Source organism: Hyperolius riggenbachi, chromosome 12 (genome assembly GCF_040937935.1).
Source record: "Hyperolius riggenbachi isolate aHypRig1 chromosome 12, aHypRig1.pri, whole genome shotgun sequence".
Taxonomy (NCBI): domain Eukaryota; kingdom Metazoa; phylum Chordata; class Amphibia; order Anura; family Hyperoliidae; genus Hyperolius; species Hyperolius riggenbachi.
In genome coordinates, this window is record NC_090657.1 from 200,553,393 (window position 1) to 200,577,981 (window position 24,589).

The following is a 24,589-nucleotide window of genomic DNA, read 5'->3' on the forward strand; positions in this document are numbered from 1 at the left end:
CTTCACATTACCTTTAAGTTAATAAACCAGTTATGTGACAGAAGTGTACAACTGTACTAAGATTACTGCCCATTTAGCTGCCTAATAAGTGTCTGTACCCATCTCTCCATAGATCCCTGTGTGCACACTGTACAGCTGGACCTCAACGTACTGATCTTTATGCTAAGTGTTGGCCTTTCTCATGCTGATCACCAGTCCCAACTATTCATTGTAACAGAACAATGCCAAAGCATCTACTGACCACTTCTTTCATCAAAATAGAAAATGTGGTTCTTACTTCCTACAGATATTTGTAGATGATTAATCCTCTTCTGGGTTCAGATGTCAACCCCCCCCCCCCCCCCCCCCTTGTGACTCTGCTCAGGGCAACAGCAGCCAGCAACTTTTCTTAAGAATAAGTTGCCAGCTTTGCTTTATGGCCTGGTTCACACTACAGGCTTTTGCTCCTATTATCCTATGAGTGTGTTCTCAGTTGAGCAACGTGATTTTGTAAAAATCCCCCATAGTATTGTATTAGCAAGAGCTCAAATCACTAGGGCTTAAAAAGCTCTTGTAGTGTGAATCAGCCCTTAAGGAATTGGAGCTTAAAGCTTGAAGATGCTGGCTTAGCTCAGAGTAAGATGTTTTTTTAATAAGAATTTTTATACAACTTGTACCACAGAGCCAAGAGCACCCCAGATGGACAGATGCTAACTTGTGGAATACAGAATGTATAGAGACAAGGTGCTGTATACAGGTAGTCCCCGACTTACGAACGCCCGACTTACGAACGACCCGCTGATACGAATGGCATTTATTCTCTGTTTCCATGGGAACAAGCCAAAAAAATTTCTAATTGGACTTGTAGTTATTGAGAAAATCGATTAAAAAAAATAAATAAAAGAAAAAACGGGTTTTAAACTTGTATAAAGAGGTACAAAGGGCAGAGGCGATACAGAGGGGGATACTGGAGGCACGGGGGGCATAGAGGAGGTACAGGGGACAGAGATGGCACAATGTTCTGACTTAAGAACAGATTCAGGTTAAGCACGAACCTACATTCCCTATCTCGTTGGTTAACCGAGGACTATCTGTATTTGGTTGTTTCTATGTTTAGTGATGTGCTGGGCACAAACCTTCCACGAATTTCTGGATGCTCTCCACCAATGTCTTGATGGAGTTGGGCAGATTCCAGGGATCTTCTCTGACGCTGTGCTGGATCATACTCCGGCACTTCACAGTCCACTCCTCCTTCTTCTGGAACTCTACGGAGAGACCAAGAAGAAACACTACTGTGACATCTGCATTACTCCTGAACAGTGCAGCATATTCCCAGGAGAACATATGACTAAGAGGAGACATTCCTGTGACATCTTAACAGTGCAGCATATTCCCAGGAGAACATATGACCAAGAGGAGACATTCTTGTTACATCTGAACAATGCTGCATATTCCCAGGAGAACATATGACCAAGAGGAGACATTCTTGTTACATCTGAACAATGCTGCATATTCCCAGGAGAACATATGACCAAGAGAAGACATTCCTGTTACAGTACATCTAAACAGTGCAGCATATTCCCAGGAGAACACGTCCTCACCAGGAAACCAGGGAAGATCTCAGCACATTCAAAGTTCTTTGCAGTGCCATGCTCAGGTGTTATTTACATAGGATTATGTTTAAAGATAGTCCCTTAGAACCTAGGTTCTCACCACAAGGTACGTGTACCACAGGGTGTACTTATGTTGGACTCTGGGTACTTGAAGGCTCCTTTCACACTATGGGCTCGATTCACAAAGCGGTGCTAACCCAGTTAGAGACTTTAGGCGTGATAACCATTGCACCACGCTGGTGAAAAGCCAGTTTAGGCGTGATAAGTTTAGGCATGATAAGTTTAGGCATGATAAGTTTAGATAGCGCGCAAAGTCCCGCACGCAAAGCAGCGCCTTTAAACTCTATGCGAAGTGCACCAGACTTTCCTAGCGCAAAATTTTTGATCAGCTGTGCACTGCGGTGCTAACCCAGTTGGTGCATAAACTTATCACGCCTAAACTTATCATGCCTAAACTTATCACACCTAAACTGAGTTTAGGCGTGATAAAGGGCTTTTCACCAGCGTGCTGTTAGAACCGCTTTGTGAATCAGGCCTTATGTCTGTTGCACTGCAGCGCAAACGACAATATAATCACATCGAAACTCAATACAATTATATTTCAATGGAGGCTTTCACACGAGCATGTTTGCAGTGCAAGGAATTCCGCCAAGATTCTGGCTGCCAGAAGAGCATGCAAGTCCTGCACATGCGCGGTTCAGTCTTAGAGAACCACGCATCTGTAGGACTTTCACGCCGGCCGACGTGATGGCACGTAGCATGTGTGGCGGGGGCGTGCATGGGCGACTTCAGGCCAAAGTCGCTGATTAACAGAGCCGGCAGCGAGACCGGGAGAGGAGCCAGAAGGATGCCGCGGGACTTCACTGGCTACCGAGGGGGGTCTGATCTGGAAGAAGCCCCATGTAAGTTCAAATAGCTATTTTATGCCATAATGCTGATCATTTTTCAGTAAAAACCTCCCCCTGCCGTCTGCCTGGAACTCCTGGATGCTGAAAGGGGAATTTTCACATTTCCTACCGGTCTTGCCAGTAACTGCCTATTTTTTCTTTTCTTATGTACAGGTCACCGATCTGCTGCTCACCTTGCAGGCTGTGCTCCACTGGAAAATGCCTCGTCTCCTCGAAAGCTTTAGCCATAACCTTCCCTTTTAAAAGTATGATGATGGCATCCACCTGCAAAAGATGAGAATCCCGTTACAATAGCAGAAGCCTCTGTGGCCATCTTGTGTGTCCCTCCTCCTTCCAACCATTAGGGGAAGTGAATGGGAGATAGGTGGAATGAGGGGGTGTTAAGCGAGACAAGACTCCTGGAATAGGGATTTAAATGCAGATGTTGCTAGGGATCATGGGAATTGTAGTCCTGTGTTTAAAGTGTACCTGAGGTAACATGTGACATGGTGAGATTGACATGTGTATGTACAGGGCCAAGCATACAAAAACTAGGCTGTGTTCCTTTTTTTCTTTTTCTGCTTGAAAGTTTAACATTCAGGTCTGTAAGTGACATTTTCTATCCAGTCAGGACCTGGTCAGACTATAGCATAACCGATAGGGAATTACAGCCATAAATTGTTCATATATTTTAGCTCTGGGACCATTTAAAGGCTGTGTCATTGAGCAGAGACAATAAAACAAAAAATTTAAATTTTATGTTTTAAAATCAATGGTAAGCCTGTTTTAAAAAAAAGAGAGAGCCGGATACAGTATTTGCTAAAGTATAAGCCGACCCAAGTATAACCCCCCCCCCCCCCCCACCCACTTTTACCTATTAAACAGGGAACAATTATTGACCCGAGTATAAGCTGGGTATAGGGATTGCAGAAGCTATACATACTGTCATCCATACTCCCTGTAAGCCCTACATTGTTAAACAAAACTGTAATCTATTAAAAAATACTGATAAAAATCCCCCTCACCGAGTGCCCCCGCTATATGCCCAGTGCAGCAGTGCTCACCGTGTTTGCCCCCTCTGCCATATGCCGGCAGAATTGTGTCGGCAGCAGCCAGCGAGCTTCCCTTTGAGTGAGAGGGACTGTTGGCGTTTAATACACGTGTACTGCCTGTACACCATCTAGCAACACACATTTCCAAAAAAATTAGCATAACATTAGTATCATCTCAGAAATGTTTGCATATACCAACATGTATTGCTATACCAACATGTTTTATTGTGACTGCCAACTTTGCGTTCAATTACAGAAAAATCATTGTTACAGCTCTTCACACACAACATGGAAACTTTGTGTGAAGTTGTGTGAAATGTTGCATATATTGCAAGATACTTCCATTGAACATACACAGAATAAAGAAATGCAGTATGTGAATATATACCTCAAAAATATCTATGTGAGCAGTGAAGGGATGTGCGACATGTGTTCCAACCTCCCGCAGAGTGGAGCAGTAAAGTATATATTGGCAGCGTGCCCCCCCCCAGATCAGTGAAACTCAGTCAGCAATGACGGGATGCATGACATGTGTCCACCCCCCCCCCCCCCCGAACGGAGCAGTAAAGTAAATATTGACAGCATGAACACACCCCACCCCCTCCCATACACAGGCTTGGCAGCGTGTCGTCCCCCACCCCACCGGCATACATAGGGTTTGTAAGCAGAGTGTTGGTATACGGCAGGAGCTTTCACTCACCGTTCCGCACCATCAGGATTCCTGTGCTGTCGATATTTACTTTACTGCTCCACTCTGAGGGGGTTGGAGACTCTGGGGGACACGTCACGCATCCCTTCACTGCTGACTGAGGTTCACCTGAACAATTCTGCCGGCATATGGCAGAGGAAGTACTCCAGGGTCCTTGCTGCACCGGGCATATGAGGTTATGATTCGAGTATAAGCTGAGACCGCCACTTTTGGGCCAATTTTTTTGTCCCCAAAACTCGGCTTATACTCGAGTATATACATTACTTATGTAAGGAGAGGAAAGGCTCTGGCTCCTATAGAGCCTTCCCTCTCCCTGTCCCAGTGCTGGCTCCCCTGTAGCAGTATTCAACCAATTTGGTCAAATACTGCTGTCTCTGCCGCCGAAGGGAGACTTCAGAAGTCTTTGACAATGTGCATTGTTTAAAAGAAAATAAATTTGTCAGCCTCCATATGTCTCTCACAGAGAAGAGAGGAGAAATGTGCGTGGGGATTTGTTTAGGTTCTATAGTGAGAAAAACATAATGAATAAAAACTTTTTTTTTTTACAATATTTATTTACAGATTATTTAGTCAGTGTTTGCTCATTTTAAAGTCTTTTCTCTCCCTGATTTACATTCTGAATTTTTTTTTTACTGATGGTGACATCTTTAGTTCTACCAGATTATCTGTACGAAATGTTTGTTACTAAGAGTTCTATGCACAGAGGGAGATCTTGCTTATTTGGCAGCTGTAAAAAGCCGCTATTTCCCACAAAGCAACAAGGTTCACAGCAAACTGTCAGGACCATGGTCATGACATCACACTGTGGGAGGGGTTTCACCACAATATCAGCCATACTGACCGCTGGATGATCTATTGGAGAAAAGGTTAAGATTTCTTGTGAGAAATGAGGTATCAGCTACTGATTAGGACAAAGTTCAATCATGGGTTAAAGTTCCTCATTAACGTTATCAAAGGGTATAAAGATGGCCATATTAAGGGTTACCGGACATTACAGTATATTGCTGGTACAGCTGCACTGGGAGCAGAGTTTACCATCATCAGCACAAGGATACAGAATAGGAGGAAAAGGATACTGGTCACTATGAACACATGCAAGGCAGCCAGGAGATGGAGGCAAATAAGGAGATGGCACAGAGTGGGAATGGCGACACAGAGAGATGGTTATGCAGGAACGGATTACACACAAGGATACAGAATGAGAGGTAGTGGATACTGGTCACTGGCAGCCAGGGGATGGAGGCAAATATGGAGATGGCACACAGAGGGAATGCAGACACCGAGAGATGGTTATGCAGGAACAGATTACACACGACACAAGGATACAGAATGGGAGGAAGTGGATACTGGTCACTGGCAGCCAGGAGATGGAGGCAAATATGGAGATGGCACAGAGAGGGAATGCAGACACCGAGAGATGGTTATGCAGGAACGGATTACACACGACACAAGGATACAGAATGGAAGGTAGTGGATACTGGTCACTGGCAGCCAGGAGATGGGAGGAAAATACTGAGATGGCAAAGAGTGGTAATGACGACACAGATATATGGTTATGCAGGAACAGATTACACACAAGGATGTGGGGCAGACCTGATTGAAGAGATGCTCCAGGCAGCCGTGCAGTTTATCTTGCTTGTCGGAGGGAATGCGCATGTCACAAGGCAGCTCATCACCTGTCACATCATAACAAGGATCATCAGGAAATGAGACAATAATGACACATCATACGTGATAATACAAAGCACTGCCTCTGGGATACTGTATACCCTATGTGATGTAACTTCCCTACCATTAGCCATTACACAAGGCAATGTCCAGCAAGGGTTTCACTGCCCAATAATGACCGGTGACAGGAGGGATTCCAATATGTACTGGACAGACTGGCCTATGCAGCTAACCATAACGCAGGGGACACACTTGTCTATTTTCACGCGCGTTTTCTGCACAGAAAAACTGAGAACTCATGTTAATCAATGGGCTAGTTCTCACTTAATGCGTTTTTGGCTTACTGAAAAAAACGGACATTCTGCAAAATTATTCTGCACATTTTATCAGTTTGCTCTATCAATTACATTAGCTGCTGTGAAAAAAAACACGTTTCCGTGCAAACAGACGTGGTGTGCAGGAAACGCAGAACGTACAAAGACCAGTGTGTCCCCACCTAAGAGTAGAGCTTTTACCTTGGAACGGCATTTGGGATAGTACCGGGAGCAGTTACCATGGCAATATGGATTGGATTTAACAACTAAGGGAAGCAACCGTAACACCTCATTTGTTTACTTTGCCTTGCGGGAAAACCCAGCATGCTTTGCAAAGCCTACATCCCTGGAGAGGCCCTCTACCACTAAGTGATGAAAAGGAAGACCCACCAGGTTACCGTTGCTAGAAAAGAGGGATGGGGGATACTAAAATATCACAATAACGCTCTATATTACCTTCCCATTTCTGCTGTGTGTCTCCCCTACTGGGCAAACTGTATATCATTAATCTTGGTTATAACATAACTGCATGTTTACATAGCTCATATCACTGCAACTGGAAACAAAGATGTTGCCACTTTATACATCATTAATAATAATAATAATGCACCAAGTAGTGTAACCTGATCTCTTAACAGAATGGAGTTCCTGGAGCACAAAACGTTTGTGGCTTTTGTTAGCAATTCGCCATCTACTGGTTATGATTGGTAAATAAGAAATCTTTGTATGTAGTTTTTCATATGTGACTGACTAAACATTTAAAAACTAGAATACATAATAATAAAAAAAGAAAACATTTCCTGTAAATACAACACTAAGCATGTTTACAAAGGATAGAATGAGACGTCACCTGATCCCATCTCATCGCTGCCCAGGTAGGAGCTGTTACTGCGCACGCTGGTGTACGACAGCACCGAATCCCGATTACTGTTACACTCACTGCAGACAGAAGAGATCAGACACCATGTGACACCAGAGAAATATAGAGATGTATGTACTGAATTAACACATTACAAATACATTTTAGTGTTAAGATAGACTTAAAGGAAACCGTAACTGAATGTAAAAAAAAAAAAAAAAAAAAGGTTTAACTTACCAATTGCACACCTATTGTATATTGCTGCTATACATGATGCACTTTATTTGGTCAGATTGCTGTCTGATAATTATATGAGCCATGTATATACTATTTGTAGTATCAGTTTATTATACATCTATTGATAATATGTTTGTTTACATTACGTGTCCTCTTGGTCCAGTGTCACACCAGTCGCTTACCTGCATGTGTACATGTATATGGATATACAGCTGCAATTTTTATGGTGTGCCATTATTTTGAATTGGACCAATTCGACATATACATCTGTGGAGCTTGATATACTCTTACCTAGGGATTAATGAGCCGGGTAGCCACGCATAGTTTTTATTTGTTGTTGTTGGCAAATAAAGATTATTGTTACGATTTACTCAGCGTCATATTATTTACCTTATTACCTTAAAGGGGAAGTTTCTTTGTTCTTGTTTTTTGGTGTTACACTTACCTGAGGCTTCCACCAGCCCCCTGTAGATGTCCTGTGCCCGGGCCGTCACTCATCGATCATCAGGTCCCATGCCGTGGCTCAGTTTTGTTTTCAGCGCGCCTGCACGGCCCTGGCCACGTGCCTCCTCGATCACGCTCCCTCCTTGTGCCCATCCTGTGCTCGAACTACGCGTACTACGTACATACATACTGCGCATGCGCAGGATGGCCACAGTGGCAGTAGCGCAACCAAAGATGCACGTGGCCAGGGCAGGGCAGGCATACATGGCCAGTCGCGGAAAATTAAACAGCCACGGTGTAGGACCTAAGGATCGATGAGTGACGGCGCAGGCACAGGACATCTGCAGGGGGCTGGTGGAAGCCTCAGGTACGTGAAACTTATAACATTCGGTTTAGGTTCCATATAAGCCAAGCCACTCCCCTACACAATATGAATACTATGGCTGCAAGGTAAATAAGTGCATATGTCTCACTTTTTCTGATATGCATACGCTCCACCCTAGGCCATTCCCCCTTTGTACTATTACTAAATAACCTAAAAACACACTGCCTCTAGGTATGAAAATGGTATACTACCCCACCTCGTGTTCTCCTCCTATTACTTAGGTTGTAAACTTGCAGGGGCAGAGCTCGCTCACCCTTTTGTGTGTTGAAATTCTAATACATTTTATTCATCATGTTTTGTCACTGTAATTACCAATGATGTATTTTGTTCCGATTCTGTATATTGTATCGATTCTGAATTTTGTATAATGGTGTATCACATTGTCTGTATTATTACTATATTATATGAACTTGTATTATTGGGACTACCACTACAGTGTATGATACGGCATTGTATTACTACCAGTATTGTGCAGTGTATCTTATTGCTAATTACCTGTACTGTGTTGTCAGTCACCCCTGTTATCAGTGTCTGTAATCTTATGTATTGTACAGCGCTGCATAATAAGTTGGCGCTATATAAATCCAATAAATAATAATTATGTACCCCATGTTTGTTTCTTACTTTGTACAGCCCCACGGAATATGTTAGTGCTTTATAAATCAATATCAACAATAATAATAATAATGAAATATCTGCTTCTAGAACTGTAGCGGACACAAAAAACTAAAATGTATGCAAAAAGTAAATAGGTAGTCTGGCACTACCAGCAGAAAGGAATCGATTCCTAAAACACACAGCACAACGATTTATAAATAGATTCCAGCAGGAAAACTATTACAAATAGGTCGACTTGTAGAGTTTCCACTGTTCAATGCAGTGCAACGCCTATCAGTCTTTTACTGATATGGTCTATCAGTCGGCCACCACTCTTCCCAGCTCTCCATCGACCTAGATTTTCCATACTGTCTGATCAATAATGTTAATTGGTTGGACATGGATTGGAGAATCAATTACAAGCAGATAAATCCAATCTGCAGGGAATCGAATTGGAAAATCGATGAGTGTATGGGTACCCTAACAGATATTTCCATAGTTTTAAAGTTGATAGAAAGAAAGCCCCATTTACCAAAAAAGCAACTGCCTGTAAATTACTTGGCTATTGTATAGCATAAAATGGTTATTCATAGTTCAGCTGATGCACTGAGAGGCTGGCTACATTTGCTCTGGGTGTGAAGTGGTTATACTGTTGAGTCTAACAAGCCAGACCATTCCTCCCATGCAGTGGGTGTTGGAAAGATTTGGAGCTGTTGTTGTTCAGTCTGTAGTGCTGGCCTGTGTGCGACCAGCGTGATGACCTCAAAGGCCGACAGTCTTTAGTCATTACTCATCATGTGGAGGAGGAAAGTCACTGTGTCCCCATTTTATCTCGCAGCTCTCCAGATCTCTCCACACAGCCAACCTCCCCCCACCCTGGCCTGTATCACCCCAACTCCCCTGCAGCCATTCTGGTGCCTCTGATGAGGCGTGTGTCACTGCGCCTGCACACAAATCTATACTTCTTATGCTTGCAGATATCCATGGCAGAAAAACCATCATGTAGCTAAAGTTATCTGTATTGCACTTTTTGCTTAAAGGACAACTGAAGTGAGAGTGATATGGGAGCTGCCATATTTATTTTAAGCAATATCAGTTGACTGGCTATCCTGCTGAGCCTCTGATACTTTTAGCCATAGACACTGAACAAGCATTTTACCCAATGCACATTCTCTAATAAAGTTAATTGAAAGCTGCACACTGACCTGTAGGAGTCCCTGTAGCTGACCGTATCGTGCCCAGAGTCCTCCTGGTCCTCCTCCAGCACCTTAAAACAAACTTTCTTTGTTCCTCCCTGTTCTGTCCGATCCCCATCTCCATCCTCGCCCACCAGAGAAGATGGGGGCGTCCCACTGGTGGACATGGGCTCACAATCTCGCTCCAAGGGTTCTGTGATGGTGGACAGAAGCCTGCAGAAGGGAGACACTGGGTCAAACACAGAAAAATGCTCATTGTAAGAAGAGTGACAGTTAATGTTATTCATGGCCAATCTCACAGCTGGTACAAGGCAAGACAGGGGCGTAACTACAAAGGAGTAGCCCCTGCGACTGCAGGGAAGCCCATCGGTGTGTGTGTGTGTGTGTGTGTGTGTGGGGGGGGGGAGGCAACTACTAAGATTCCCTCCCACCAATACTCCTGATGGAAGTGTTTTTCGGTGTAAAGATCCTGATGGTCACACTTATTTTATAACCCTTATAAGGTGGGCTCCCAGGCTGGGAGGGTCAACAAGGGAAGGGTAGTCAACATTAAGGGAACCTCATGAAAGATTTGTTGGGGTGTTGGGCACGATTTGTAGTTACGCCCCTGAGGCAAGACATCATGTATTTAATTCAAGAATTCCCCTCAAAGAGGAAAAATATCAAATTGCAAAAGTTTTATACATTCATGTTATTATTGGATGAATGCTGGTTGGCCATGATTATTATGAAGAGACATGCAGTCCCTAAAGCAGCCAGCTAAAGTTCAGTCAGGGAGTCAGAAGACGTGACATCAGTGATAACTGCTTGCTTTGGCTTGCTGCTCCATCCTTAATGAAAGTAAAGTAAGTGGTAGTCATGGTCATGTCTAGGAGAACTCATGGAGTAGCATGTGATTTGTTTGATCAGCCGATAGATTTGAAAAGCTCTGATTTGCTGTGATCACACCCTGCTTTAGCACATGATCATGACTACCAAATCGGAGACTCACATATCTACCACCTGACCAAACTGATCACATGCTTTTCCATGAGTTCTCCTAGACGTGACCATCACTAGTCAGTGGTCTCCTCACTTGTTGATCTGAGTGACGTATTGCTTCATCTCTTTCAGTGCCACATCCAGCTTGTTGAAGAGCTGCAAATAGGAGTCCTGGATCTCCATGTCATCGTGTTTCAGCAGGAAGCTCAGACCATGCTCCTCCGGGCTCACGCCTCCATTCATCTGAGAGAAGCTGCTGTCCTGGAAGCTCCCATTCATCCCATCCGGCTCTTCTGTTCTTGGACACCTCCAGGCCGGAGCCGCCATGCTGGCAATGCAGTGCTGGGAGTACAACATGGGACTCAAACTGCCCACTAGACAGGGAAGAAAGCAACTGCTGTCAGGCACCAAAGAATTCCACTGTCTACCCTGTAGCTGTCAACCTTAGCACTAGCAGAAACAACAAGAGTGGATGAGCACCCATGCAAGAGGACATATGGTGTGCCGTAGCTTTAAGATCACTGTACCGAAGATCGAGCAATGTAGATCCAAATGAAGCTGGCACCACCTTCAGTAGATTAGAATCTCTTTATTAGAAAAGTCATTAAAATTACATGTCACAAATAAAAATGGCTGTAGCCGCTACAGCCATTTTTATTTGTGACGTCATTTTAATGTCTTTTTTTAATAAAGAGCTTCTAATCTACTGAAGGTGGTGCCAGCATCGTTTGGATCAACCTTAGCACTAGGGCACCCTTTTTTCCAGCCGGTGGCTGCCGAATACCACATTCCCTTAAAGGAGTTATCCGGGCAAAAATAAGAAAATAAACGCTACTTACCCGGGGCTTCCTCCAGCCCCAAGCTCCCAGCATGTGCCTCGCCGCAGCTCTGCCCGCAGCTGTTCGCCGCAGCTCTGCCCGCAGCTGTTCGCCGCAGCTCCCTCCCGGTCCCCAGCGATGACGTCAGGCCGACCTCCAGGTCGGCCTGTACTGCGCCTGCGCGAGCAGCACTGTCAATCACCGCCACGTGGACTGGAGCGGACTGCGCAGGCGCAGAACTACTGGGACTACCGGGGGACCAGGACGGTTGCGGGCAGAGCTGTGGCGAGGAACATGCTGGGCGCTTGGGGCTGGAGGAAGCTCCCGGTAAGCAGGGCTGTGGAGTCGGAGTCGGGGCAATTTTGGGCACCCGGAGTCGGAGTCGTGGTTTCAGAATCAGAAACTGAGGAGTCAGGAGTCGGAGTCGCATGATTTTTGTACAAAATCCACAGCCCTGTTAAGTATTAGACTAAGGAGTTGGAGTCGAGGAGTCGGAGTCTGAGCAATTTTGGGTACCCAGAGTCGGAGTCGTGGTTTCAGAAACTGAGGAGTCGGAGTTGGAAGATTTTTATACCGGCTCCACAGCCCTGCCGGTAAGTAGCATTTATTTTCTTATTTTTGCCTCCTTTAAGTGGAACTAAACTCAGAACTTCCTCTCTGCTCTTAAAAATTAGCCACAGCATGATAACCTTTAAAATGTATTAATTGCATTTTATGAAAATCAGAAAAAAAAGTTTTACTTGGTTTCACTTTTGCAGGGAACACCGAAAGGATTAAGCCTCAGTGTTTACTGTATGAGAACTGCCTTGGTGGAGCTCTCCAGCAGTCTATTCACAGCTACTGATGACTAATTAGACACTTTGATCTGGCTAAAACAAACACAGAGCATAGAGATGCAAATTTCTTCAGGCACTTTTCATTGTGTCCTCTGCAAGAGTTTGGGTATGCTTTAATACAGCAATTAAGCCTAACAAAGGGTAATACTCAAGAGTGTTTAGTAGGAGGGCTTTTCCGTCTCTTTTAGTCCCCTATACTTTCCTAGTGGTTTTGAGTCACCCCGAGCTGCTTGGGTATTCTGTTGAAAAGAATAATACAAAATACATCTGAACTATTACTTTGCTTATGCAGAGCTACAAATAATACATTTATCATACAAGTGCAAGACTGAGGCAGGGTTCACACCTACTAAAGTTTGCGTGTGTTTTGTGAATGTGCAGCATAAGTGCAATTTTCCAATGACTTTCATTAGCTGAGGTAAAAAAACTTCACGAAAATTTGCATATGAACACAAATTTTCACACGAAAGAGCTTTTGCCGGCGAGGGCCACAAAATATTGTATCGAGGGCCGCAAATGGCCTGCGGGCCGCGAGTTTGAGACCCCTGGCCTAATGGATTTATCTTTTTAAGAATAGTTGAATAAATTGGAATTTTATCCTGGATGTGTCCAGCTACTGTTTATTTTGCATTGCCTGGATGGACTTTATTGGCTTTGAGCACTTTTTGCAAAGATAAGTGTGAGCTGTGCCTAAAAGGTGTGTACACACACACAATCACTGTTACTCGTAGGCATTGGGAGTCCATCCCTTGGGCAACAGATCAAGGATAAGTGCTGTACAGATGCTATGGAGGGGGGAGGAGAATAGCCAACTGCATGACGATGTAGGCAAGGTAAGAATGAGAAAAACAGGCTCAGACTGTGCTCAGCCAAGATGATACACTGAATCTCTCGGCAATACATCAGGGTAGCCCTATGCAAACTACATTCTTGGCAGGGGTGGCCCTGACTGCCGGCAACCATCTAGTGTAATCAGAAAGCATTAGAGTTATTAGAGATGAAGATAGCGGTTATATAGCTCAAGCCCCTGAGTAGGAGTTCTCCTGCAACAGCCGACTTCCTGTCCGCTACTTTCAGGCAGATGTAAGTCAGGCTTCATAGCTTACCCTGATCCGGGTCCAAGCCAAAGAAGGAGTTCTTCCGGCCAAAGCGGATACTGATGCTGGAGCGCCCCACCGATGTGCTGGTCTTCGGGTAGGAGACCTCCATGAGGTTGATGTGGTAGTTGGTGGGGCAGAAGTCCATGCTGTGCAGCGGATGACAATCTCCAGTCGCTTGTTTAAATGATGGACTCACTTTCATTCTCAGCTCATCTGCAAACTGAGAAGGGGGGGGGGAAAGAACACGTCAGCAAAAATCCTTCCATTGCCTCTTCCCACCAATCACATTACTGTGTCTGTGTTACCTCCAGTTACACACTGCAGTAACCAACCTCACATTATTGGCAATAGGAATGCCAGAAAGTGATCTGTGATGCAGCCTCATTGCTCTACTGTGGACAATTCTAAATGTGTATTTGAAGTAAGCCGATTGTAACAGAAATATGAAGGTTGTTGCTGCTGACTCCCTTCTGAAAGTGCGTTATGTGGCTATGATGCTGATCCTCTGTCTATAGTACTTTCTGAATGACTTATTATGGAACAAGTATGCAGATCAAGATCAAGTCAGAAGAAAGCCAGACTGCCTGTGCTGTAATAGTAGCCAGGCAACCGAGACATTTCAGAAAGAGGTCAGAAATGGCAGCCTTCCCATTTCTCGCCACATGGGCATGCTTCTACAAGTAATGCGTTCAGTTAGGTGATGTTCAGCCTATACACTAATAGATAGCCTTCTCTTTCAGCATGAAAACCTGGGGAGCTGCTGCCTGTTTTTTTCGCCACCAATTAGGCTTTCTTTGGGTGGTACATTATGCTAAGAATTATTTTATTCTAAATGTATTTTAATGGGAATAATAAGAAAAAAATGGGAAAAAAAAAATCATTATTTCTTAGTTTTCATCCATTATAGTTTTAAAATAAAACGTAAAACTGTGGAAAGCCACACATTTTACTTGCCCATTCGTCCCGGTTATTGCAACATTTAAATTATATCCCTAGTACAATGTATGGTGACAATATTTTATTTGGAAATAAAGGTGCATTTTTTTTCAGTTTTACAACCGTCACTAATTACAAGCCTTCTAATTGAAGAATAATATACCCTCTTGTCATACATATATAAAAAAAAATATTCCCTGTTATATGTAGGTGTAATTTTACTATTTGGCTACAAGATGTCTTTGCGCATTATTTCCTATTAGCGTACAATAAGTACGATAACTAGGAAGTAATGCGTGGCTGTGTTACTTCGGAAGTGACAAGACTAATTCCTGAAAGATTTCATGCTAAAATCACATGCATGTAGAAGTCAATCCAACTGTTGGATTGACTTCTTATCAATCTTATCAGCTCTTTGAACAATAACAAAATACTTTTTTTAGGGGTTTCAACTTGGTTCACAACAAAAGTTGTGAAAGCAAAAAAGACTGCTGTTGAGCGTGTGTATGGGGCTTAAGAAGTGAAGATGTGATAAAGAGAGAGTCAGTGTCAAATAAACAGGAAAATAAAACATCTGAAAAATGGCACCAAATGGCACCATTACCTCCTCATAGCTGGAGATTCGCCTGCTGATGTTCTCCAACTTGGTGTCACAGATGTGTCGAAATTCGTACTGCGGCATCGTCATCACCGATTTGCTCATAGCGAGCAGCCTCATGCAGTTCTTCACAAACTGATTGTCATCCGCGATAAAAGCCTGCAGGATCTGCGCCAAGGCATTATAAATACATGTGAGAAAATGATAGTAAATGATTCTCTTGTGCTGCAAGAAACCTATAAGGGAGATGCACAAAGCGGCGCAGTAGATGAGACAATGCAGAAAGTAACACCTGAGAGTTGATCATCAGAGAGGAGCAGCAAAAAGGGGAGGAGAGCTGAAGACAGAAAGAATAGAGAAAACTACAGAGATGTACAGAGAGGTGCAGCAGAGTGGAGCAGAAGACAGAAATAGTGTACAGAGAAGAGGGGCAGGGAGAAGAATAGAAGAGGAGATACACAAAGAGGAGAGAAGAAAAGAGAAAGAGCGGAGCAGAGGAGTGGAGAAGCACAAAGAGGAGTGAAGAAAAGAGGCAGGGAGGAGCAGAGGAGAAGAAATGCACAACGGGGAACAAAGAAAAGAGGCAGGGAAGAGCAGAGGAGATGAGATGCACATAGAGGAGTGAAGGAAAGAGGCAGTGAAAAGCATAAGAGAGGGGATGCACAAAGAGGAGTGAAAAAAAGAGAAAGAGTGAAGCAGAGGAGAAGAGATGCACAAAGAGGAACGAAGAAAAGAGGCAGGGAAGAGCAGAAGAGAGAAGCGCAGAGAGGAAATGCAGCAGATAAAAGAAGCGCATAGACGAAATGCAGCAGAAGAGAGAAGTGTAGAGAGGAAATGGAGCAGAAGAGAAAAGTGCAGAGAGGAAATGCAGTAGAAGAGAGAAGTGTAGAGAGGAAATGGAGCAGAAGAGAGAAGTGCAGAGAGGAAATGCAACAGAAGAGTGAAGTGTAGAGAGGAAATGGAGCAGAAGAGATAAATGCAGAGAGGAAATGGAGCAAAAGAGATAAATGCAGAGAGGAAATGGAGCAAAAGAGAGAAGTGCAGAGAGAAAATGCAGAGAGGAAATGCAACAGAAGAGAGAAGTGCAGAGAAGAAATGCAGCAGAAGAGAGAAGTGTAGAGAGGAAATGCAGCAGAGGAGAGAAGTGTAGAGAGGAAATGCAGCAGAGGAGAGATGTGTAGAGAGGAAATGCAGCAGAAGAGAGAAGTCCCGAGAGAAAATGCAGCAGAAGAGAGAAGTGCAGAGAGGAAATGCAGCAGAAGAGAAAAGTGCAAATAGGAAATGCAGCAGAAGAGAGAAGTGCAGAGAGGAAATGGAGCAGAAGAGAGAAGTGCAGAGAGGAAATGAAGCAGAAGAGAGAAGTGCAGAGAGGAAATGGAGCAGAAGAGAGAAGTGCAGAGAGGAAATGAAGCAGAAGAGAGAAGTGCAGAGAGGAAATGGAGCAGAAGAGATAAATGCAGAGAGGAAATGGAGCAAAAGAGAGAAGTGCAGAGAGGAAATGCAGCAGAAGAGAGAAGTGCAGAGAGGAAATGCAGCAGAAGAGAGAAGTGCAGAGAGGAAATGCAGCAGAAAAGAGAAGTACAGAGAGGAAATGCAGCAGAGGAGAGAAGTGTAGAGAGGAAATGCAGCAGAAAAGAGAAGTACAGAGAGGAAATGCAGCAGAAGAGAGAAGTGCAGAGAGGAAATGCAGCAGAAGAGAGAAGTGCAGAGAGGAAATGCAGCAGAAAAGAGAAGTACAGAGAGGAAATGCAGCAGAGGAGAGAAGTGTAGAGAGGAAATGCAGCAGAAAAGAGAAGTGCAGAGAGGAAATGCAGCAGAGGAGAGAAGTGTAGAGAGGAAAAAAAGCAGAAGAGAGAAGTAATACATATAAAGAGGATATGAGCAGCACAAATCCCATCACAGCAGTAGCTTGTACCACTGCCCTGCTGGTTGCCTCGGATATTTGGTGTCTATTCCAGAGATGGTGGAGATCAGCGACACTATGGTTATTACCTTAGCAGTAATGCCAAATGCCCCTCGTGGCTCCACAGTCTTCTCCAGTACAAAACACTTGATCCCAGCCGTGCTCATATATTCGTACACCACCCCATGCTCGTGCTGCACATTCTCCACCGTGAGATTGATGAGTGGCACGTTCTCACTCACCGGGGAGCTCATATTACTTGGCTGACCTACAGTGGAGAGAGAGATAAGGAAGATGGTAATAAGGAAGACATCGATTTATCATAGAAGTGAATAGAAATCGATCGGAAAAATAATTGGAAAATCGATTGGGCAGTAAATCTGCTGAAAAATCTCATTGTGTATTCCCAGCATTAGAGGCAGAGGATCAGCAGGACAGCCAGGAAACTAGTATAATTTAAAAATAAATAATTATGGCAGCCTCCAGATCGCTCTTGTTAGTTGTCCTTTAAAGGACACCTGAAGTGAGAGAGCTATGGAGGCTGACATTCATTTCCTTTCAAACAATGCAAATTGCCTGGTTGTCCTGCTAATCCTCTGACTCTAAGGGCTCGTTTCCACTATCGCGAATCTGCATGCGTCCAACGCATGCAGATCCGCACATGTAATACAAGTGGATGGGCCTGTTTCCACTGTAGCGTTGTTGAGGTGCGTTTTTTTCAGCGTGAAAAAAACGCACAAAAGAGCCAACGATTTCGCCTGCGTCGGGAATCCGTGCGAATCGCCGCTAATGTATTTAATAGTAAAAACGCATGCATTTGTTACATGCGTTTTTACCCGCGATTTCGCGTGCGATTTCGCACCTTTTTCAATTTTATTTAGCCCTGGCAGTGTCATGGTTAATTTCGCATGGCACCCTGCCATGCGAAATCGCAGGCGAAATCGCGGGTAAAAACGCATGTGGAAACGCATCCGCATGCGTTTTTACAAGCGTCGGAATGCGGCCGAAATCGCGTCGCAACAGTGGGAACGAGCCCTAATACTCTTCGCCAGAGCACTACACTTGCATTCTTGCTTTGGGTCTCTGGTTTAGGATCAGCAGGAGAGACAGGCAATTGATGTTTTTCAAAAGGAAATAATTGGCCATCACTACAAACCATGCAAAACGTCATGTGTCCCCGCCATCCAGGTTACACCCCCTCCTACGTAAGAAGTGCAGCTAGTTTGAAAAAATGAGCCTTTATCAAAAACTGTAATAGTACCACCATCATTTTAGAGGACACCTCAAGTAAGAGGAATATGTAGAATTCCATATTGTTTTCCTTCAAAACAATGTAAATTGCCTGGCAGTTCTGTTGTCCTCTGCACCCATAAGGGTACCCATACACTTACAGATTTGCAGCGGTTTCGACCATCAGATAGATTCCTGTCAGATGCCTGTTAAGTCGAATCTGACAGGAATCTATCTGATGTGTGCCACACACTAGGAACAGATTTCCAATAGATTTCAGAATAAAATCTATTGAAAATCAATCTAAATGCAGTGTTGCATCATTCGATCCAATGCAGCCCTATGGGCCATCGATCTGCTTCCAGCAGCCGATCGACACAGATTTTCCATTCGGACCGAACGAGCAAATCGCTCGGAAATCGATTGATCATGTTTTCTGCTGCATCGATTTCTAGCTGACTCGATCGGAATGGTCGAATCGGCTGTTGATTGATGGCTGAAATTGACCAGTGTATGGGCCCCTTAATAGTTTTATCCATAGTCCATGAAAAAGCATGCGGATGTTCCTGACTGAATGAAGTCTGAATGGATTTGCCGCATGCTTGTTTCAGGTGTGTGATACAGACACTACTGAGGCCTTGTTTTGTTTAAAGAAAACCTGTAATGAAAAAAAAACCTCTGGGGGATACTTTCCCTGGGGGGGGGAGCCTCTGGGTCCTAACGAGGCTTCCTCCATCCTCTGGTGTCCCAGCAATCCAGAGCCGCCTCCCCTGAACAGCGGCCAGGAAAATATTTACCTACCGCGATCCTGCACAGGAGCACTAGCGGGTCTTTGTTTGGGTAAGGGTGGAAATAGCTGAACCCGATCGTATCCGCTATACTGCGCAGGCTCCTTTGCAGTAGAGTGGATACGATCGAGTTTGGCTATTTCCACCCTTACCCGAACAAAGAGCCGCTAGTGCGCCTGCGCAGGATCGCGGTAGGTAAATACTGCCCGAGCCTGCGCTGTCATGTCAGTTTTTGTCGTGGAGCTTTCAAGGGAGCCAGCGCTGGATTCCCCCAAGCTACTGAGGATGGGGGAAGTCTCATTGGGACCCTGAGGCTTCCCCCTCCCGAAGTAAATATCACCCAGAGGTTTTTTTTTGTTACAGGGTCTCTTTAAAAAGAAAACAAAATATGTCAGCCTCCATATCTACTGCTCTTCAGATGTGCTTTACAACAGCATCAGCTGCAGAACAGGGCGATCTGTACTTGTCCAGCACTGTGTGAGAGAGAGTGAGACTTTGGTAACAGAATAATCTGCAGAATACACTGATTTGCCTTTATCAGTAGGTGGGTGGAAAATAGCAATGCTCTGCAGAGCTCTATAGACATTGGTTGCAGAATAATCTGTGGGATACAGTGACGTGTATGTGGCTGGCAGTATATGGGACAGAGCAATGTTCTGCAGATCTCTATAGACATTGGTTGCAGAATAATCTGTGGAATACAGTGATGTGTATGTGGCTGGCAGTATATGGGACAGAGCAATGTTCTGCAGATCTCTATAGACATTGGTTGCAGAATAATCTGTGGAATACAGTGATGTGTGTTTGGCTGGCAGTATATGGGACAGAGCAATGCTCTGCAGAGCTCTATAGACATTGGTTGCAGAATAATCTGTGGGATACAGTGATGTGTATGTGGCTGGCAGTATATGGGACAGAGCAATGTTCTGCGGATCTCTATAGACATTGGTTGCAGAATAATCTGTGGGATACAGTGATGTGTATGTGGCTGGCAGTATATGGGACAGAGCAATGTTCTGCGGATCTCTATAGACATTGGTTGCAGAATAATCTGTGGGATACAGTGATGTGTATTTGGGTGGCAGTATATGGGACAGAGCAATGTTCTGCAGATCTCTATAGACATTGGTTGCAGAATAATCTGTGGGATACAGTGATGTGTATTTGGCTGGCAGTATATGGGACAGAGCAATGTTCTGCGGATCTCTATAGACATTGGTTGCAGAATAATCTGTGGAATACAGTGATGTGTATTTGGGTGGCAGTATATGGGACAGAGCAATGTTCTGCAGATCTCTATAGACATTGGTTGCAGAATAATCTGTGGAATACAGTGATGTGTATGTGGCTGGCAGTATATGGGACAGAGCAATGTTCTGCAGATCTCTATAGACATTGGTTGCAGAATAAAGGGGGTTTAGATGCTTTCCTTGCGTTGAAAGACATCCATGGCTACAATTACTAGGTAATGCCTAATGATGTTGATCCAGGGATTTTATCTGATTGCCATCTGGAGTTGGGAAGGATTTTTTTTCCCTTTTGGGGCTAATTGGACCATGCCTTGTAAGGGTTTTTTGCCTTCCTCTGGATCAACAGGGATATGTGAGGGAGTAGGCTGGTGTTGTACTTTGTTCTCTGGTTGAACTCGATGGACGTATGTCTTTTTTCAACCCAAATAATTATGTAACTATGTAATAATCTGTGGAATACAGTGATGAGCATTTGGCTGGCAGTATATGAGACAGAGCAATGTTCTGCAGATCTCTATAGACATTGGTTGCATAATAATCGGTGGAATACAGTGACGTGTATGTGGCTGGCAGTATATGGGACAGAGCAATGTTCTGCAGATCTCTATAGACATTGGTTGCAGAATAATCTGTGGAATACAGTGACGTGTATGTGGCTGGCAGTATATGGGACAGAGCAATGTTCTGCAGATCTCTATAGACATTGGTTGCAGAATAATCTGTGGAATATAGTGATGTGTATGTGGCTTGCAGTCAATGGGACAGAGCAATGTTCTGCAGATCTCTATAGACATTGGTTGCAGAATAATCTGTGGAATACAGTGATGTGTGTTTGGCTGGCAGTATATGGGACAGAGCAATGCTCTGCAGATCTCTATAGACATTGGTTGCAGAATAATCTGTGGGATACAGTGATGTGTGTTTGGCTGGCAGTATATGGGACAGAGCAATGGTCTGTGGATCTCTATAGACATTGGTTGCAGAATAATCTGTGGAATACAGTGATGTGTGTTTGGCTGGCAGTATATGGGGCAGAGCAATGTTCTGCAGATCTCTAGAGATGTTGGTAACGGAATTATCTGCAGAAGATAGCAGCATGTAGCTGGGATGGGGAAGAGACCCTGGTGACCAATAAGAAGCTGCTGTGCTTGGTGTTGGCAGAGGGAGGGCGCTCGCGCACAGCTCCCACTCTTTATATAACCGTTGTAAGACGAGTAATGTGTCAGTGATGTGGGTTTCAGGGAATCGGCCCGCAGTTGTTAATAATAAATGTGTTCCTGTCATATGACAGAGCGCGGCCGATCGCATTTATCAGCCGCTGGAAACAGAATGCTGTGCAAACCCATTCACTGCCGGAAATAAATACAAATCATGTGCTACAAGCATGAGGAATGGGACAGTCTCTCATCAGCTGATCATACACTAAAATAAAACCTAATTAGAATGTGATAATGGTGATCCCAGAAGAAATCTACACCATCTAATTCAACAATACACAAATTCTGTTTAGGAACAATTCACATATATAAACCTGTTAGGAGACGCATATGTGAAAATAAAACATTTTTTTGCAAGCCTTTAAAAACCTAAAGAGAAGATGATGCTTAATAGATTGTGATTTAAGCAGCTGTGGGTAGGAGAATATATCAATAAGGTGTCAATCTCATTAATTACTGGGACAAACTCCTAACCTCACACTGCAACAAAAATATTTTCAACCACCTAACACAACCCTACATGTTTCACCCACTCAAATGGGGGGCTTCATCTGGGGAAGAAAGTGCCCAGTTCTAGAGTGACAGTGCTAAAGTGCAAAGATTACATCACATATAGACACCAAAATCACATAATATATTCACAACTCAACCAGCAGCCAGACTGTCAGTATATAACCCCCCATTTTAGGGTGTGTACGGGCCTTAAGACCATGGCAGGTTTAGATGATTCCTCTGGGGACAGTCAGTGACATAACAATGTACTCTGAAAAGTGGTGCAGAAGATTTTTTGGGGTAATTTATAAAAATTGCCTTATTGCTGCTGACTCCCCTCCCAGCAGTGCCAAAGGGTAACAGATCAGACATACCTGTCTGCCTATCATGAAGGCTTCTGCACAGAGGGACAGTGCTGTCCTGACACACACCACCATTCAGACAGTCGTCTATTGTGCACTGCTGGGACCGGTCCTCTTCAGCATCCTCATGTGTCCGGAAGATCCACTGGTAGAGGCCCTGCATTGACACAGGATAGCTCAGACAAGGTGCATTACCTGTACAATGGATATACATAGCACATTTATCTTTTCTGAGCAGGAAACCTGCCAGAAGCTTACCAGGGGGTCCTGAGGGTTCTTGCGGTAGGCAGTGAAATGCTCGAGAACCTCAATATAACTGTCGTGCATGACATTGTTTCCGTTCACTTTCAGGATGCACTGTCCAGGGTGGAGGCCAACAGCGGCGGCTTGGGAACCTGCACAGAGATGTTTTATGGCTCATATACAAGAAACCTATATCAGTATACTAAGAGACAGACAGTAATTGGCACTGTGACAGTACAGAGGTGGCACCAATCCAGGACTTGAGACAGGCAATGACATTCACATAGCCAGCACTGCACATATAACTGGCAATGACGCTGTGACATTTATAAAATGGAGAAGGGCACTGATGACCATGAACATAAGATAGGCACCGTGGCATTCCCGTAACTGATAAGGTCATTCACAACAAGCGTATAAGATGATGCTGTGACATTTCTATAGTGGAACACAGAGCAATACGCTGAGACAATCACACAGTGGGAAGTGGGGTCTTCAGCTCTGAATCCCACAGACATTCCCTAATGGGAAGAGGTGTAACCAGCCCTAACTACAGAGAGAACCTGTATCCAACTCAGGCCTCCCTCACTAACTGTCCTCATCTCTGCTGCTGGGACAGCAGTCACACCATAAACAGGTGGACACAGGGGATCACACATGGAGCAGGTGTCTAGATCGAGCTCTGAGCAACTGCTCCACTTCGACATCTGTTATGCTTAAGGGCTGGTTCACACAGGCTTCTGCCGAGCTGGACGCCACGGTCAAATGCTGGTGTTTACACGCTAGCTATTGGGAAGCCTACAAGGCTAGCAGTTCGGGTCTCTGCACTTGTTTCCCAGCGTTTACCGCCTCTGAAAGCAGCATTTTGCACGTTTCAAGACAAGACGCAACGCTGGGATCTACCGCCAGGCTTTCATGAAAGCCTACAATAGCCAGTTCTAAACGCTACCATTCACTTGAATGGGGTGGCGGTAGATCACAAAAAACGCTTAAACGTTAAACACCGCAAAAACGATCACATGAACCAGTCCTAAAATTTGGTCCAATTCTTTTTGCACGAGTTTTGATATATCTGACTTCATGTCATATACAAGATCCTATGTAAGTGCTATTCTGGTTACGGATGGCCTCAGCCATTATTTTCTTACCAGTACGCAACTTATGCAAAAGTGTATAGATGGGAATAAATAGGCTCATTTTTTTTTAAAATGGGTTTAGCTGAGGTGGGGAGGGGGGACCCTGGTTCAGTAGTTATGTCAGTTTATTTCCTTTTGAATAGTGTCAGTTACCTGACTCTCCTGCTCATCCTAAGCCACTGACCCGGAATAAGTTTGCAGGTCAGGTGCTCTGACTGAAGTGTGATTGCACTTCCTGCATTGCTGGCTTCAGGGGTTACAAAGATTTTGCCTTTCTGGGAATGTATGTGGTGCAGTGGTAAGCAAAGGTTAAATGAAGCCTAATTGCTGCCTATGAACAAACCTGGGAAGATGCTTCTGGCTGTGCAGGCCGTTACTATGCTGCTATATTTGTTTCTGTAAACTTGTATTTAATGCACTAGCACTTTTTCACTGTACGCTGTTTATGTCTAGCATCCCTGACGATGCCTCCTTCTGAGGTGAAACATGCAGGATTTTCGAGTGGTGTGTATAGTTATGTATGTCAGTTAGTTCTCCTATCTGATCAAGCAAGGAGAGAGGACTGTCAGGGATTTATATACTGTATGCTGAATCCTGTCTCCAATATCAGGACGTGGATATTCTCCCCAGTTTGCAGCAATTAGGCTTCATTACAGTATATGCAAACCCTTTCCCTTGTTTATCTCTTAATTGAAATCAATAAAAGTAAAGTTTTGACTTAACCTATGTTCATCACATACAGTACATTCCCAGATAGGC

General features: G+C 44.2%; 1 protein-coding gene across 2 annotated transcripts in view; it reads right to left on the reverse strand.

The window, feature by feature from the left end:
* The window catches only part of PREX1 (phosphatidylinositol-3,4,5-trisphosphate dependent Rac exchange factor 1), a 369,932-nt gene that overhangs the window by 36,177 nt on the left and 309,166 nt on the right, over positions 1-24,589 (reverse strand). For both annotated transcript variants that reach the window (XM_068263360.1, XM_068263361.1), the window contains 11 exons: positions 22,710-22,846; positions 22,464-22,608; positions 17,202-17,380; positions 15,216-15,377; positions 13,682-13,895; positions 11,016-11,295; positions 9,950-10,153; positions 7,073-7,161; positions 5,834-5,916; positions 2,674-2,764; positions 1,116-1,244 (listed from right to left, as the gene is read on the reverse strand). In XM_068263360.1, coding sequence (XP_068119461.1) covers positions 1,116-1,244; positions 2,674-2,764; positions 5,834-5,916; positions 7,073-7,161; positions 9,950-10,153; positions 11,016-11,295; positions 13,682-13,895; positions 15,216-15,377; positions 17,202-17,380; positions 22,464-22,608; positions 22,710-22,846 — 1,713 coding nt within the window. The remainder of the gene's footprint in view (positions 1-1,115; positions 1,245-2,673; positions 2,765-5,833; positions 5,917-7,072; positions 7,162-9,949; positions 10,154-11,015; positions 11,296-13,681; positions 13,896-15,215; positions 15,378-17,201; positions 17,381-22,463; positions 22,609-22,709; positions 22,847-24,589) is intronic.